Consider the following 16,379-nt stretch of genomic DNA (forward strand, 5'->3'; position numbering starts at 1 on the left):
GATGGAGACTTATTGGCTCACTAGGGTGGGACAACTACTGGATGTGGGCCGAATACACTTTTCTGTCCTTTGATCTTAAAGAAGTATAAAAGAAACAGAGAGAAACCATATCGGAACAAAAATAAGTCCAAACTCATGCACTACCTCCAGAAGGGCATAACACTAAGATGACTGGAGAGTTATAAGACCCACTAAAGTGAGACAACTATGCGATGAGGGACGGGATACACTTTTCTTTCTTTTGTTCTTAAGGAAATCTACAGACTGATAAACTACACTTGGCCCAAAGAAGTCCAAACCAACACACAAACACAATGATATGCAAGTATCTTGTTTCTTTTCACTTTGTTTATCTCCAGCTGCTTCAGTAATGAATTCAATTGATAATAGAATGCAGTAGCATACCTCCTGCAAAATATTTTTCAAGACAGAATGGGTTACTAAGAGAACCTCTTGCATAAAGAAACTTTGTATCTTTTCAGCAAGACCAGAAACATCCCCAATCAACGCATAAGCATCAACCACCTATAAAGCATTGAAACACTCGTATCAAGAAAAAAATGAAAACAACAAGAATGCTGAACAATAAATTGTTACTTTCTTTTTTCTTTTTACCATTGTATTGGCTAATTTACTTGTACTGTGTTTCGTGTGTGTGTGTAAGCAATGGACATTTGTGTCCCCCATGCATCAGAAGTGTTTCTTGGTCTAAAACTAATAAAAAATAATAATATAACACATTTGACTATATGCCCAACACATGTCAGGAAGTGTCTGATGAGCATTGGTTTGGACATGGACATGCGCCTTGGAAGTGTCCATGCTGGTAATAAGTCCATTGAAAAAACCAACCACGTAATGAATGCATAAAAAGATGTCAGAGAGAGCAGAACACATCAAACATTGCAACAATGATTAATCCCTAATCAATAATTACTATAAGAAAAGAATTGTAACAATTATTTAATAATATCCAGAAAAGAATTGAAACATTGCAACAATTATTTTATTTCTACATCATTTTAGTTAAATTTTAAAGTTCAAAGCTTCAAGGTAAACCGCCTCAATATACTCATGATGTTCAAGTTCAAAGTTTCAAGGTAAACCGCCTTATTTTAGTTAAATATACTCATATTGAGATTACAGAGAGTATATCCTAACTTATGATGTTAGAGTTCAAAGTTTCAAGGTAAACCGCCTCACCCGTAGTGAGCTTGAAAAAGGACTTGTGAGCCTAAAAAGTATTTTATTTAATGATGTTATAATCTCCTTGTGAAACAAACAATTTGTGATCATGCAATGTTTTTTAACTACAAGTTTGACTATGCGGCTTTGTCTAACAGTGAAAAGACACATAATAAATACTAAATAGAAAGGTGAACAGAACATGGCATAAATGACACTTACAAAATGACTAAGCATGGCTACAACTTTGTCACCAGCTTTAAATTTTGCGACTCCAGACCTAACCTCCACTACTTCTCCTGCTATATTAGTTGCTGTTCCAAACACAAGAGGGAGAAAGAAAAAAAAAAAATCAGCCAGAAAGTAACCTGCAATTCTTCGAAGGTTTACATTATAAATTCCCTAGGCTATAAATAATACATTAGCATGAGACTTGAATGCAAGAAAATTCCTTCAGATGTAAGACATGTACTGGCTAACAAAACACAGTTAAATCAGGAGAAAAAGGGAGTTTTCAATTCCATATAGAATTAAAAGAGTCATGAATCATTCACATGTGATATAGGTATTAAATAGAATAGAAAACTTTCAGATTATTTGTGAACTACTGAATTTGTAACAATTCTAGAAGTTCTTGATATTTCCTTCCTGTTAAAAATTTTATTGCTTTCCCCTAGTCATTTCAATTTAGAAATTTCCCCCTATCATGGTGATTCCTAGAGGACAACCGTGTGGAGAATCTGGTGATCATTTCAAAGATACAGAAAATCATGCTGAACAATCAATATTTTTAGGGAAATATCTGTTATAATAGTTTAACAGAGCTGGTTTGAATGTTGGACTGAAAATACTGCAAAGATAAATTTAAACTCACCTCCCTACTTAGGAACATTATGTCAATTCAACTCGGAGATAGCACTATACTTAACAATCAATGTATACAAATGTTTCTCCTCAGATAATATAAAGTTTTTATTAATAAGAGCTACATTTGTATAAAATATTGCTGCCTCTTTCTAGTTTAAATATATATTCAAGTAACATCATGCCACATTCAGCTTTTTCACCATTTCAAAATGACAAACATTCCTTCTTACATCCTTCATGCAACTTTGTGAAAGTCATTCTTACTTTCATGTGCTCCAATTTTTTTTATTTTTTTATTTTTGGGAAAAATTATAAATAGGTGAAAACAAGTAAAAATAATTATAAAAATATAAAGATGGAAGTGGATCTGTGCTCTAGTGTAAGTAGAGCAAGTTCTTTACTTAAACCTTTATATTTTTTAACTATTTTCACTTCTTTCTAATAGATTTGCAATCCCTCCACACCACACCACACCACACAACTTACAAAAAGCAATAGAGGAGGTCATTTGGTGGTCTTACCACATTGCTGGGTTCAAAAAACTAACAAAAATAAAAGTGATAGGGTTCAACTATTTATTTTAAACCAATAAAAATCCCAAGTTAGAGTGCCACATGCCCATAGCCTTGCCCTAAGAGCTCTAAATAATTTTCCCTTAAAAAATGAAGTGAACTACTCTCTTTAACCCTATAACACAACCAAATCACTCTCACAAAAATATCAGGAATATCTACCGAGACAAAATGGCAGGTTCCATATATTATATACCATCAAGACAACAACAAGAATATTTTCCATATTACTTCAATAATGTCTGAGGCAATCATACTTTCTATACATCAGGGCAATAACAAAGAAAGGAAACATGATAGTTTAAGGTTCTCAGTTTAAGGTTTTTAGCCAAAAAGTCACTACAAATTAATATGGAAAATTAACTAGGTAACAAAATATTGTAAAGATCCTGCGTGATCCTGTTACCAAAGGGATGCAACCTGTAAAATTCGCACAAGGAGAGGCAATTATCAATCATGTTAGAAGGTTTAGGATTAAGTGTGTTTACAATTTCCATAGACATCAATGTGCATATATATTATTCATTATATACATGTCTAATATTCTTCCAACTAAGAACCAATCAGTATTGCCTAATAATAGGGTGAATTTGAAATACGCCCCCTGGAATGTGCACCGCATCCCCAATTCTTCATCTCCAACACGCATTATATTAGACATACATATATACACACACAAGTTCAATCTATGTAAAGAATTCTTCAATTCCAACACGCATTAAGACAAGAAACAAGTTCAATCTATGTAAAACAAAGATTAAAACACGCATTAGTTTGCTTTGTTTTTTTGTTTGCTTTGTGAATGCAAAACACAGATTGAAACACAAACAAGTTCAATCGATGTAAAGAATTGGAGCTCTTACAGGTCGATTACGGAGAGAGAGAGAGAGAGAGAGAGAGAGAGAGAGAGAGAGAGAGAGAGAGGCACCAAAATTTGAAGAAGATTGAGTTCCCAATCTGCCTTGGAGCTCCCAACATTAGGGCTGAAGATTGAGCAAACCCGTTGAAAGAGAGAATGAGCAAGTTAGGGATGAAGTGAAGTGAGGTCCCGACTTTTCAATTGTTAAAATGATGAAAATAATTGGTCTCAAATTGTTTTTAATTGATAATGATGAAAATATTTCGTCCCTAAAGATGTTAATAATATATCAGCAACCAAATTTATTGGTCTAAAAGAATTATGTAAATATTAAGTGAGAATATTAATAGTCATTTTTATAATCTTATAAGTAAATTATCATATGTTTAAATTTGTTCCTAAAAGATTATTTTTAGCGACCAAATTAAATCAGTCCCTAAATATTAGTCTCTAAAAGACTAATTTCTTGTAGTGTGGATAAGTTTTTAAAATGAATACATTCCACAAATTAATTGAATAAGGATCCCTTAATACATGTATTACCTCTCCATCGATGGTAATATTGGGAGCCTTGGTGGACGGGGCCTGATCCATTGAGGACCTAATCTGTCCATTAATACCAAAGTAAATTGTGATTTTTTATGCTTTCTCATGATGATCCTGCATACAAATAAACAAAAGGCATGTAAAATAGAAACTAAAATTTAATCAAAATTTCGAAAGTTGAGTATCAAAATTTCAAAAGGAAAGCCATTCAAACCCCAATGCTCTTAATCATTGAAATCAAACTGCAATACATAAACATGCCACAAGTCTGCTGTCCACTAGTTCAGAATATTTAAGTTGGTTTGATTTCAAGCTTCAGACCATAATTAATCAACATCCTATTTCAATGAACTCATACTCCAAGTAAAGGGCCAATAGAGAAATCAACCGTTTGTTTAACAAGATCAAACCAACTACAGAATGACAAGTGCATAAACTATTTTTGATGAGTTCATTTCCAAACCATACAATTTGTAAAACAATTCATAACAATCTTCAAACAAAAAAAATTAAACTCTTTTATCATGTTTAAATGAATACATCTGCAAAGCATATTTCCAGACTGTTGCAACATTCCTACTGTCTATTGTAATATCTGAATCCAAATACAAGCAGTATTTTAACAGCTACAGAGTTGTTTAAGATCACAAGATTGAACCTCTCAAAGAACTGAGAACCTCCTAGAAAAGTTTTTTGATAGATAACCAACCAAAAGGAATGCTGAGGTTTCCATACACTTGAGCTTATGCGCTCTTCCATAGAAAAGGCTGAATTTCAAACAGAAAATCTGCCACCAATCACAGTGAACAAAACCTATTACAATTTGTGCCAGAAAGCCACCTAAAATCATGTCACATTCTCCACCAATTCTTAATTTGATCAACAAACCTAATACCAATAATGATTAGCAATACACACCTTATGCTTCTCCTTAAAATGAATTGGAGAGAACGTGAAGGGATTTAAGAAAGGTATTTATCACACTGATTGTAGTTTGAAACACATGCATATATGATTAACCAAATGAAAAGGATTACACTATGAAGAGATGATGGTCCAACAATCATAAGTTCATATATGTATTGTGAAGTATACGAGCCAACAACATCATATGATAGCCATAGACATGCACAGTGAAGGTCTACCTCTTCTTTTTTCATTTTCATATTTTTAACAGGTCTAAGTGTGTTTTATGACGAAAAGCCAAAAGTGTAAGCTAGAGGAGATCTCTCTTACAGTGTCTGGTTCCATTTCAGCTGGTGACAGAAATCTATCAAAACAATGTCCAGATATTGTACAAACCAAAAGCTCATTTGTAGGTCCAAAACAGCTTCTCTATATGTATCATCACAAACTGCATGAACAAAGAATATAAACCATTAATAAAAATCTATGTAATTGTACCTATTAAACAAACAAACAAGGTTGCCACATTCAATAACCACAACTAGTGTTTCATATCATGAACCTACCCAGTCTTCTCACAAACAAATACATCTCCAATTTGATAGTAAGTACATGTTTCTCCAGAGCAATCATGGTCCAAGACCACCTTATCAGTCAGGCCTCTGCTGCTTTTCCATATAGACACTTGATCAGTAAGAGTCTTGTCAAGAATAATCCGGTCATCATTCACCTTCAGATATATAAAGAGAGAGTGGGGGGGGGGGAAGGAATAAATAGTAATTAAGGAAATGCATTTGCTAATTTTCATTGAGACTCATTTGAAGAAGTCAATCCCTATGCATGGTTCATCCACTATGGCAAGTACAAAGAAAAAATAATGTAAGCAAACCTCCAATAAGCTTCCAACATAATTCATCTGAGAAGATAGAGAGAGAGAGAGAGAGAATTGGAGAGTTGTTTGGAGAGGTGGGGGATAAGAAAGAATGCGAGATGTCTGCGGTTATCAAACTATCATTAATAAATATTTTCAAGGAGTCCAATATCCAAAATCCTATACCCCCACCCTCCCACCACCAAACAGGGGAAAAAAGTGGATTCATGCATTAGCAAGTTATGGATTAGATTCCAAGGCCTATTGATTTGTACAAAGTTTACAAGAAAGAATGAAAGACAGCGATTCCCCAAATACCCTATTTAAATCTTAGAAGGCAAAAGTTTCAGCCCAATAGCTACCCCTGTTTACCTGAGAAGGAAGAGGTGTTTGGCTTCTCTTTGCTGCCTGCATTTGGACATAACTAATCTGAGTAAGCTCAAAGAGACAAGTTTCTTTAAAGTCAATAACTAATCTTCCTCTCACTTGATAAATTAGAAGAAAAAGAATGAAGAAGAGCTTGGGTATAAAAAATCAACGTCTTATATGGATTTTGATATGCTCACCAAAAAGCTGTAAGTCGAACCTAAATATACCTGGATGTAAAGCTTTTTCCAAGCACATTCCTGTAATTTTTTTGTAGAGGGTAGCAGACCCCAACGCATACAGTACCTACAGCCAATTTACGAATGTGTTATAGATACGAATGCAAGTCTCTGTTTTAATACACCCATACCAACAAAGTTACATGTGCACAAACCAACTAAAAAATGAACTACTATTTGGCAGCCATGATAAAAAAATCCTAAATTAATTAGAAACAATGGCTCTATCACCAATTTCAACATTGTTTAATACCCTCAAATGTGGAAATTTACTAAAGGCAACATTTTCTCCTCCAACCTCAAAAATGGCTGGTGCTAAGCATTGACAATAGCACAGCTAAGTTAATATGAAAGAATAGATCACCTACTGCAATATGAAAAAATATTTACTTTACAAACTAGGTGATATCAACTAGATAACCATGTAAAAAACACATGCAACTTCTTTTTACGGCAAGTCAAATACAAATGCAACTCCACTAGGAACAAAACTAACATTGAGATTCCAATCGGTTCAACTAAGTCATTCAAGATGACCCCGCAGGAAGTTTCCCCATAGAAATTAATAAAATAAGAAAGAAAGAAAAATATTCTTGGAGAAAATTCAGCGGTGCCCCACCTATAGCAATATACCAACCACAAGGGGATCGACCCAAACCACATACATGGAGCTCTTAAACCTAATTATGTTTTTTTATTTTTTCTTTTCTAAATCCAACATTAAAATGAAATAACAAGACAATAAAATGAAATAATATATAAAAATGAACCCAAAGCACAAGAACCACCAAATTCCCAATATTCAAAGTCTCTGAGATAATGCTCCATTCTATTCGGGTTTCAAAAACATTTTTCCCATTCTCGAAAATTATAAAAGAAAATAGGTTTTTAGATGTGTGTGTGCAGGTCTTGGTTGGATTTTTTTTTTTGGGGGGGGGGTGGTTGTTAAATTCCCTTGAAATAAGCATTTTTTTGAAACTTGAAACATAATTCTAGTAATTTTCTGAAGTTTTAGAAATCTACTTCCACTGGCAATTGAAAATTATTAGAAAACATATTTTCTTTTTCTTTTTCTTTTTTTGAATAAAATTTTGCTTTGATTTTGATTGATCAATTGAAAGGGTTTCAAAATTTTCATTTTTTGAAAATGACATCAAGCCAACCAAATAGATCCAAAATCTAGTCAAACACTTCCAATTGCTACTGCTCTGCTCTGCTCTGCCTCAATTGGTTCAAACAAAAACAAACAATTTAAAAATCTCCTTTTTATTCAATTGTTTTCTCAGCACCAAACAGCAATCAAAGAAATTTATCAAAAAAAGAAAAAGAAACCCACCTCTGAAATAGGACTGTGAGATGGATCAGACAAATGCGGAGGTAGAGAACCCGAATGCACCGATCTCGGTACCCCCATTCTCTCTCTAACTCTCATCTCTCTCTTGACCGCTTTCTTCTCTTCCAAATTGTCCCCAACCCTAGGCGACGGAACCTCATTCATCTCCCACAGCGTCGCTGCCAACTTCCTCGCAGACACCGGCCTTGACCTCCCACCACCGCTCGGCAACGGCACGTACTTGGGAGAATCCAAAGCCGCCGCCATCGTCCTCTAAGACGGAACCGGAGTGCTCGATCTGGATCCCCGAGGCTTACCCACCGAAATGGCCCACTTGAATCGGTAATTTTGCAACACAGAGGACAAAGACGAAGACGAAGAGCAACCCCTCTTTTGGATCTTGCAGGATCCGGGAATCAAACCCTCCACAACCCGATTTTGCCTTGGCATTATCAATTTCAATTTATCACACACTCTCTCTCTCTCTCTCTGTGATCTATGAAGAAGAAGAAGAAGAAGAAGAAGAAGAAGAAGAATGGATTTGCATTTGAAAATTCTAACCCTAGAAATTTATGATATGGGTTTTGAAAGTGTATGTATATGCTTTTTCATAGCTAGAGCTGGTGGATGGAATGGGTTGGGGTAATCAGTAGTAGGAGAGCGATGCAAACAAAAGGAAATGAGAGAGAGAGAGAGAGAGAGCATGTGAAGGTGAATGCGTGGTACAAAACGATGTCGTTTAAAAAATGGCGACCAAATTTTTTTGTCCAAAAAAAATTTAATTCCCACCTCTTTTTCAAATCAAATTTCCCTCCCAAACTTTTGGCGACCAAAAGACCATATTAGTCACAGAAAAGGTACCTTCGCCGACAAACTTTTTTAGTCACCAAATCTCAATCAACGGCGACTAAAATATTAGTCGCTAAAAGTACAAATTTGGCGACTAATTTTTTTTTGGTTGCTGAAAATAAGTTTTTGGCAACCAAATTTTTGGTTGCCAAAAAATATGTGACCTTTCGCGACCAAATTTGTAGTTGGTCGGCAAACACATACCACTGTCTGCGACCAATAATATTTGGTCGCCAAAAATAATGATCATTCGCGACTAATTAATATTTGATCGCCAAATGTCATTTTTTTACGACCAAAATTTTTTTGGTTGGCAAAAGTGGTCGGCAAATGTGTAAATTTTTGTAGTGGTTTATAAAAATAAAATAAGAATTTTATTATGTAAAATTTTTACTATTTTAGTTGATTTGTTTTCTTTTTTTAGCTAACTTTCATAGGTTTACCTAAGCGAGAAAGGAGGATATATAATACGAATAAATAAAATCAATTGGAATTAGTAAATTGGACTACTAATTTTTGATTTGAACAGGATTACCTCTGCGTGGAACAAGAAATAATATTGGACCTCGGAATTTTAGTCAATTTAATTATTCACTTTATAGTTCAATCTAATTTCGGATTTATTCCGTATGTCATTTTGAAAGTTTGGTAACAATTTCAATTTAATTTGATTAATTAAATTCTGGAAAAAATAAAGAGTTGGATTTTGAGAATTTCAAGAGATTCGGCTAGTTGAGAGGTTTTCGACAGTATAGACTATCTCCAAACAAGTTTGTTTTGGGAGAAAATTTAATAAAATAGTTTCGATTTTTCTAGTATAATAGTCTTATTACTGTGCTTGTTTATAATTATGTTGCATTATCGCATGATGGTAAATCTTGGCATTGTAATGACATTAACTCTTATTCATTCTATGTGTTTTGTTTTGTTTTTTTTTTTTATTGTGTCAATTGTGAGTTCTTTCATGTCTTGATGTGTATTCAAGGAAATTACTCCAAAATATTTTTGAATTCATGGAATGGTAAGTAGAAGTTTAACTCTATTGTTTATATATTTGCTCATAGTTAGATGGTTGGAATACCAATGCTATGACCATAATATTCCTCTATATGTAGTTATTTCATAGCCATGAAACTCATGACATTCTTATAATTGCAATGCATCTATAGCTGTTTGAATTACACAATGCAAATTGTAACTTAAATTACTTATGTAATATGAATTATATAATTTATTGGTTCATTAACTCGTTTTGTATCCAAGTGTGTATATAAACAGCGAGCATGGAGGTTTAACGGTAACGTGGATATAGTTTTTTACACATCCCTTTTACATGGAATAGAGCACTGAGTTTATTTTTTGTAATGTGTTTTATCCAAAGATAAGCATTACTGGTGGAGAAGTATATTCTTGGCTAAACAAATCATCCCGAACGCAACTGTGAACTCCAAGTTTGCAGATTTGGGCAATTTATAATTGTAACAACTGTATTTCAATTCGTAGTAGTTTTAATTTCTAATTTGTAATGGTTTCACTATAATGAAAGGAAAGAGGGAAGGAAAAAAATTATAAACCTTCGGGTTTAGAGAAAATATTTTGGATTAATTTTATTATTCTGAAGTGGTTTGGGTTTCTGTAATAAAAACCAAAGTTTAGCCTTGGCTAAAGAGTATTTTTGACTTATGTTCAGAAATGGCAACTAAGATGGATATGGTTGATGAAGTCTTTGGAATTAATTCCAAAGTGTTAGAAGACCAATGTTTGAGAAAGCCTTTGGTTATAATCTGATTATTTCCAAAGTATTTTCGTTTTTGGGAAAAGAAACAAAATTTTAGCATTAGCTAAAATATTTCTAATTTTTATTCAAAAATAATTGGCTTAGTTCTAGGAGTACCAATTGACTTTTATGAGTGGTGTAATTCTGGTTGCAATTTTTCTTTGCTTGGGAATTAGTTTTTTAACCTGGTTTATCCCCTGGAAACTTAATTCTGAATTTGTTTCCCATTGACAATAAGTCAACAAGCTCTTGAAAATTTTGTCTAAGGTAACTTTCCTGACCTTGTTCGATTTTGAAGTTAGTGATGAGATTAGTTTTGAATTAAATTTCAATTTTTGGGATTTCCTAATGTTAATTTGGTTTCTGGAAAAATAGAATAGTTAGAATTTTATTGTAGTTTTTGGAAATGGCTTCAAATGTGACAATAGGAAATGTTGTTCCACTTGACAACCTTAAGCCTTGTGAGATTCTTAAAGGAAGATCAAAAGAGATCAAGTGTGATTAGAGGAAACCATAAGATTGCATAATAATATCTTTGAATTAATCAGAGGCAATTAATATGTTATCCTTGTGTCAATTATAGCACGTATGATTGCTATGTGGCTTTGCTTAAAAGCAAAGATGAGACAACCTGTTAGGGTGGGTGAATATATTTTCTGAATTTTTAAATTCCAAATATATTCTTAAATTAGTGGCTCCTAGTGAGTGTAAGATCACTAATCATAGAGATAGAAAACCGGTGGTTTCTATGAGGTGTTAAACCACTGGCTACACAATTTTGAGATTATGGTTCCTAGTAGTAAATAGGTATGTTAAGAAATAATGGTTCCTAGTAGTGGAGAGGCTACTGATCATATGTCAAGACATGATGATTCCTAGTAATAAAAGTGACTATTGATCACATTTAAAACATTGTGGTTCCTAGTAGTGGAAAGTCTACTGACCACGTGATGAGAAATTAGTGATTCCTAGTGATATGACTACTGACCATGTTATGAAGTTTCGAATAGTAGACTATTGATCACTAGGTTTGTGATTCCTAATAATAAGGCTATTGAATTCAGAGTGATAGGTTGGACCAAATATGTTTTGCTGCCTTGAATTTGGAAAAGACTTAATTTGGTTGATGATGATCTGGGAATGTATTTTTTGTGATATGATTTTGAGAGTCTCATAATCATTGTGACACAAAGGTAGGTCGAAAGCCTTCGTATAAATTCTACAAATGTGGGGTGTCACGCAAAATGTGGAAATACCTAAGCCCAAGCGGGTATGATATGTAGCGATCCCGGTTTCGACCCTTCTTTTATGTTTTGCCACATCGACTGGGCAGGTGGGGATCGAGCTACCCGGTTAGCTCGCGGAGGTCCAGGGGGCAACGCCTCTTGGCGAGTCTGAGGGCAGCACCCTGGCGGGGTCAAGGGGCAGCACCCCTGAAGCAGAAATACAAAATGCATTCGAAGTTGCTTGAGCCACACATGCGAAAAACAAGGAAGGGCTTGTTTGGCTACTGCAATAAATGCAAGTGTGGGAGTTCAAGTGCGAGAGAAGCACCGCACGTGCGGTGGTAGGTGAGTCCGAAATTTTAGTCTTTTCTTCTCTTTAGGCTAAGTGTATCTCACTCTTGTTAGGTCTCTCTCACTCTCTCTAAAAACCCTTTACTCTCCCTTCTCTCCACATTTCCCTACGCCAAATTGGATCAAAACCTTGATTTCTCAAGATCCATTAGAGTTCTGCCATAGTTTCTTCATCAAAGTTGGTTAACTTCTCGAGGGCTTCGTTGTGTGCGGTGAAGATCGAGTTTCGACACTGTTGATTTTGGGGGTTTCATCTCATTTCTTCTTCAAAACTTGAGGTAGGGATTTTCTTAGAGTTATATATATGTTTTTGCAAGATCTACATGATTTTCGAAATCATCTTTCGATTGCTTTGAAAATTGATTGTTGATTCAAGAAGTTGAGCGATTTTGAAAGTGGGTTTGTCTCTTGTTCTTTTAAAATGATCTTATGGGTTTTGATCTTCGTTGATTAAAGAAAAGATGATTTTGGAAAGTTTTCTTTCAAAAGATTTGAGTTGTATAGTTTTGATGAGAAAACCTAGAATTTGGGGATTTTTTTTAAGAGATTGAAAATCCATGAATGATATTGTTTTATTTATTTTGTGTGTCAAAATAAATGGATGTTTGGAAAATTTCTTATTTATATTTATATAAATGATGAATTTCAGGGAATATGAGAATTATTGTTCATTTTGAAAATTATTGTTCAAAACGTTGAAATAGTCTTGAAATGACTAATTGTTGACGATACTTGAGAAGAGAGAATTGTGTCATTCCTTGGATGATGAATTGGAATAAAAGTATTTATATTCATCTTGTGTTATTGGCATATCAATTCATTTGATTACATTAAATTTTGAAAGTTGATTTGAAAACTTGCATTGAGAAAAGAATGTTGAGCAAAAAGTTTTCATAGAATGGTTTTGGGGTAAATACGTTGATAAGTCTTGATAGGTGGTGTAGATGATATTGAATAAGTTAACCTGAGAGGCCGGGGTGAAAGACCAAAAACTTACGCGGATAGGTGTCGAGCTTTCCGGTTAATACCGGTAAAAATGACAAATTGGTAGTACTTGTATAGTCTACTTGCAGACATCGACCTAGGGATTACCAGAGTCGTATTTACCACTCGCAAAATGAATTGTTAAGTTTTGAAGAATTGAAATTGCATGACATCATTGAGCATGGGGGTTTTTAAAGATGAAGATGTGATTTTCTTTCAAAAGAGCATAGCATGGCATGTGCATTTCATCTCTTGAGACTTGTATAAAATGTATATACTTTGTTAAGGATTTTCTACTGACCTTTATGCTCACACTACGGGATTTTTGTGTAGGAAAAGATGTGGTGATGCTGCCTAACTAAAGGCGAGGAAATGTGTGTTGAGTGTACGGGACTCTCATTTTGCTGTGACTCTATGTGTAAGCTAAGGGTTGTATGTGTGTGGGTTTGAATAATCATTTTGTGTAACCAGGCTCAAGCCTTGGAAACTTGTAAACCCTTGGGGGTATTTATTTGTTTATTTACTTGTTGTTGGATTAATGCATTGTTGCATGAAGAACTATTGTATCATGTAATGTAAGTTTGGAGATTTATATTCGATTTTCTTTGAAAGAGCCATGATTGTTGTATTATCATTTGGGCTAGAAATTTGGGTCGTTACAGGATAGGCCTAAAAATTCGTTGACTTTGTGTTCAACAGTTATGCACAATATAATAATGCATATCGGCTTTCTTGTTGACAAATCTGATATTCAGATTTACACAATAATACCATCATGGAATTGAGGAAGCGGTTGTCATTAGAAAATAGATGAGTAAGGCTAGGACTTTAAAGTTTCCTCTGTCCAATCTTATGGTGGCTCGTAAGGCTAAAAGCTTATTTAAAGCTGTGATTTCTCTAGAAAGAAGTTATTAATTTAATTTTATCTTGCATAGGTAGTAAGCCTTGGGATGCAAGTGAATGAAAGCCTATAAGACAGTCTTATTATCAAAGGATACAGGCAAAAAGAAAACCTGGATTACTTTGATACGTGATCACCAGTTATGGTGAGTGTGATTGCAATTGTGCGAAGTCTAGAGATACTTCAAGATGGATATTTGGATAGCTTTCCTATATGAAGATTTAGTTGAATAAATCTTTATGGAACAATCCGAAGGGTTTGTCGGCTCCAGGATGAGGAAAGTCTGTAAGCTTGAAAAATCATTGTATTGTTTGAAGCAAGCCCCTAAACAATGGCATGAGAAGTTTGACAACACTATGTTATCAAATGGGTTTAGAATCAACAAATGTGTATATGTCAAAGACATTGACAGAGGTTATGTCATTTTGTGTCTATACGTTGATGACATACTCATTGTTAGTAGTAATGATGAAATGTTCAATAATACCAAGTGAATGTTGAACTCTAAGTTTGATATGGGCCTTGCAGATGTATATTTGATAATTAAGATTACCAGAACATCTAGTGGTGTTGTGCTTTCGTAGTCTCATCATGTTGATAAAATACTTGAGAAATTTAGTAAATCAAATACAAGTGTGTCGAGGACACTAGGAGACTTGAGTCTCTATTTGACCAAGAATAATGGAATATTCTTGAATCATTAGAAGTTCGATGTATTTGATAAGTTACACAAGGCCAGATATAAGCTACTCAATCAGCAAGCTAAGTAGATACACGAGTAATCCTAATGCCTATTTTTAGAAGGCGTTTTGTGCGGGTACTAAGGTACTTACTATGAAGCTGGTGTAGACACCCTATTTTTGATCGCCTGCAAGACTTGGACGCTTTGTCCTGCGCACTCGATGATGAAAGTTGCATTGAGTATGGTTCAAATTCTCAATGAAGAATCTAAGTTCAAGCTTCGAAACGAGCCCAGACCTTTCATATTTACACTGTTTGTACCCCAGAATTTCATTTTTGAACCCTATGCTAACCTGCACTGAGCCTGAAAGAAAGGAACAGGGGAGCACATTGGGAGCCGGCCGCGCCCCACTGGAAGCCAACTGTGGCATTTGGGGCCGGCCGGGTCTCTTTGGCGAGAAACACTGTTCTGGGCGGGAATCAGCCAGCTATATTTTTTTGAAGATATTTTCGATCTTTTTTGGTCAAATTCTATAAATATGAGCTAATCACACTGTGTTGAGGGTTAGAAAAATTTCAAAGAAGCTAAATCACATTTTTGAGCTCCTTCTTCTTGTGCAAGCTAGCTTTGAGATATTTTGTCACCCTTACACCATATCTATACACCATATACAACCTTAGAGAAAAACCTTAGAGCCTTGGTTGAGACTTGTGAATCACAATTTACACTTGAGAGGGCCTTTGGATTGAGTTTGGTTTACAACAAGAACTTGTCCTCTTCAAGAGGTAGAAGCTTACCACCTTTCTAGTGTTTTTGTGTTGTTTTGGACCCATTCCAAGTGTTTGAACTTGGGGTTGAATAGCTACTAAAGGTAGAGAGGGCTAACACCCTTTCTTATGCCTTAACTCATAGCTCATACCTCTTGTTCTTGCTCTCTTTTTCTTTGGCTTTCAAACTGATTTTCAGAGTTTAAAAGGGCTGAAAAACATGGTTTAGAAGTCTCAAAAAGTAGAGAGGTTAGCCACCTCTCCTTACTCTTGTTTACTAGCTTTGTGTCTCTTCATTCTTCCTCTTTTTTTGTGCATTTTTAGCCACTATTTTTCACATATTAGAGGCTATTTAGGGCTGTCCTAATTTATTTAATTAGTTTATGTTTTGAATATCTAACTTGTTGTGCTGTAAGTCCACGTGGCTTCGGTTGTTTAGGCCCTTAGACACCGAGTCATTTGAGTTGATGGTTTTGCTTTATTTAGTTTTCATATCAAGAGTCTCATCCTAATAATCAAGTTCACGTGATCATTTCTGCACTCTCCCTCATTTCTTCTTTTATTTCGTTTGAGAGTTATTTCAAATGATTGATTGTTATTCAAGGCATGAGAAAGATACCTATGCTCAATGGCTTAATCTCTACGGAGGTTCATCGTCAAGGCGTAGTCTCCCTTTAATGCTATGAATCACTTCTTGTTTGACATTTCTTCTCATTTAGTGGACTTAAACATCACTTTGGACAAATTGATTAAAGAATGGAAAGGATTAATAAAATTGGTTTAAAATGAATGAAACCGACATAAAGAAAATGTTTAGATGGTTGGATTTGGCCGGACGTTATGCCAAGTCCATCGCTCCAAGAATTGTCACTTATCAATTCAAGATACGTTGATGAAACTTAGAGCGTGTCTACTTCCCTTTTTAAGCCTTCATGATAGGAGGGAGGGGTAGTCGTATTCATTGCATTTATTAACGTTTTTGTCCAAACGTGCCTGAAATCATCAAGCAATCGACTTGTTATCGTTGATGGTTTCGGACTCGAATTTGTTTTTCTCTTGAGTTCCCATGACAGAGAAGAGCAGAAGGCACAAACAAGG

General features: G+C 34.8%; 1 protein-coding gene across 2 annotated transcripts; it reads right to left on the bottom strand.

Moving 5' to 3' along the window:
- Window positions 1-1,906: 1,906 nt before the first annotated feature.
- On the bottom strand, window positions 1,907-8,373 carry LOC114286397 (F-box protein SKIP31-like). Of its 2 annotated transcripts, XR_014363086.1 has the most exons (7): window positions 7,748-8,373; window positions 6,403-6,478; window positions 6,179-6,235; window positions 5,502-5,665; window positions 5,266-5,383; window positions 4,027-4,143; window positions 1,907-3,607 (listed from the first exon to the last, which is right to left on the bottom strand). XR_014363086.1 is itself a non-coding variant. In XM_082917653.1 (5 exons), exons 2-5 carry the CDS (start codon window positions 6,469-6,471, stop codon window positions 5,377-5,379), a joined length of 297 nt encoding a protein of 98 aa, XP_082773779.1. In that variant the 5' UTR covers window positions 6,472-6,478; window positions 7,748-8,373; the 3' UTR covers window positions 4,242-5,376. The 2 variants fall into 2 exon arrangements, 1 of the variants encoding a protein (XP_082773779.1); XM_082917653.1 differs by lacking the exons at window positions 1,907-3,607; window positions 4,027-4,143 and having other exon boundaries at window positions 4,242-5,383.
- Between the last annotated feature and the right edge of the window lie 8,006 nt (window positions 8,374-16,379).

The sequence above is a fragment of the Camellia sinensis genome, chromosome 3 (assembly GCF_055761805.1).
Source record: "Camellia sinensis isolate YWXY chromosome 3, ASM5576180v1, whole genome shotgun sequence".
In the NCBI taxonomy this organism is placed as follows: domain Eukaryota; kingdom Viridiplantae; phylum Streptophyta; class Magnoliopsida; order Ericales; family Theaceae; genus Camellia; species Camellia sinensis.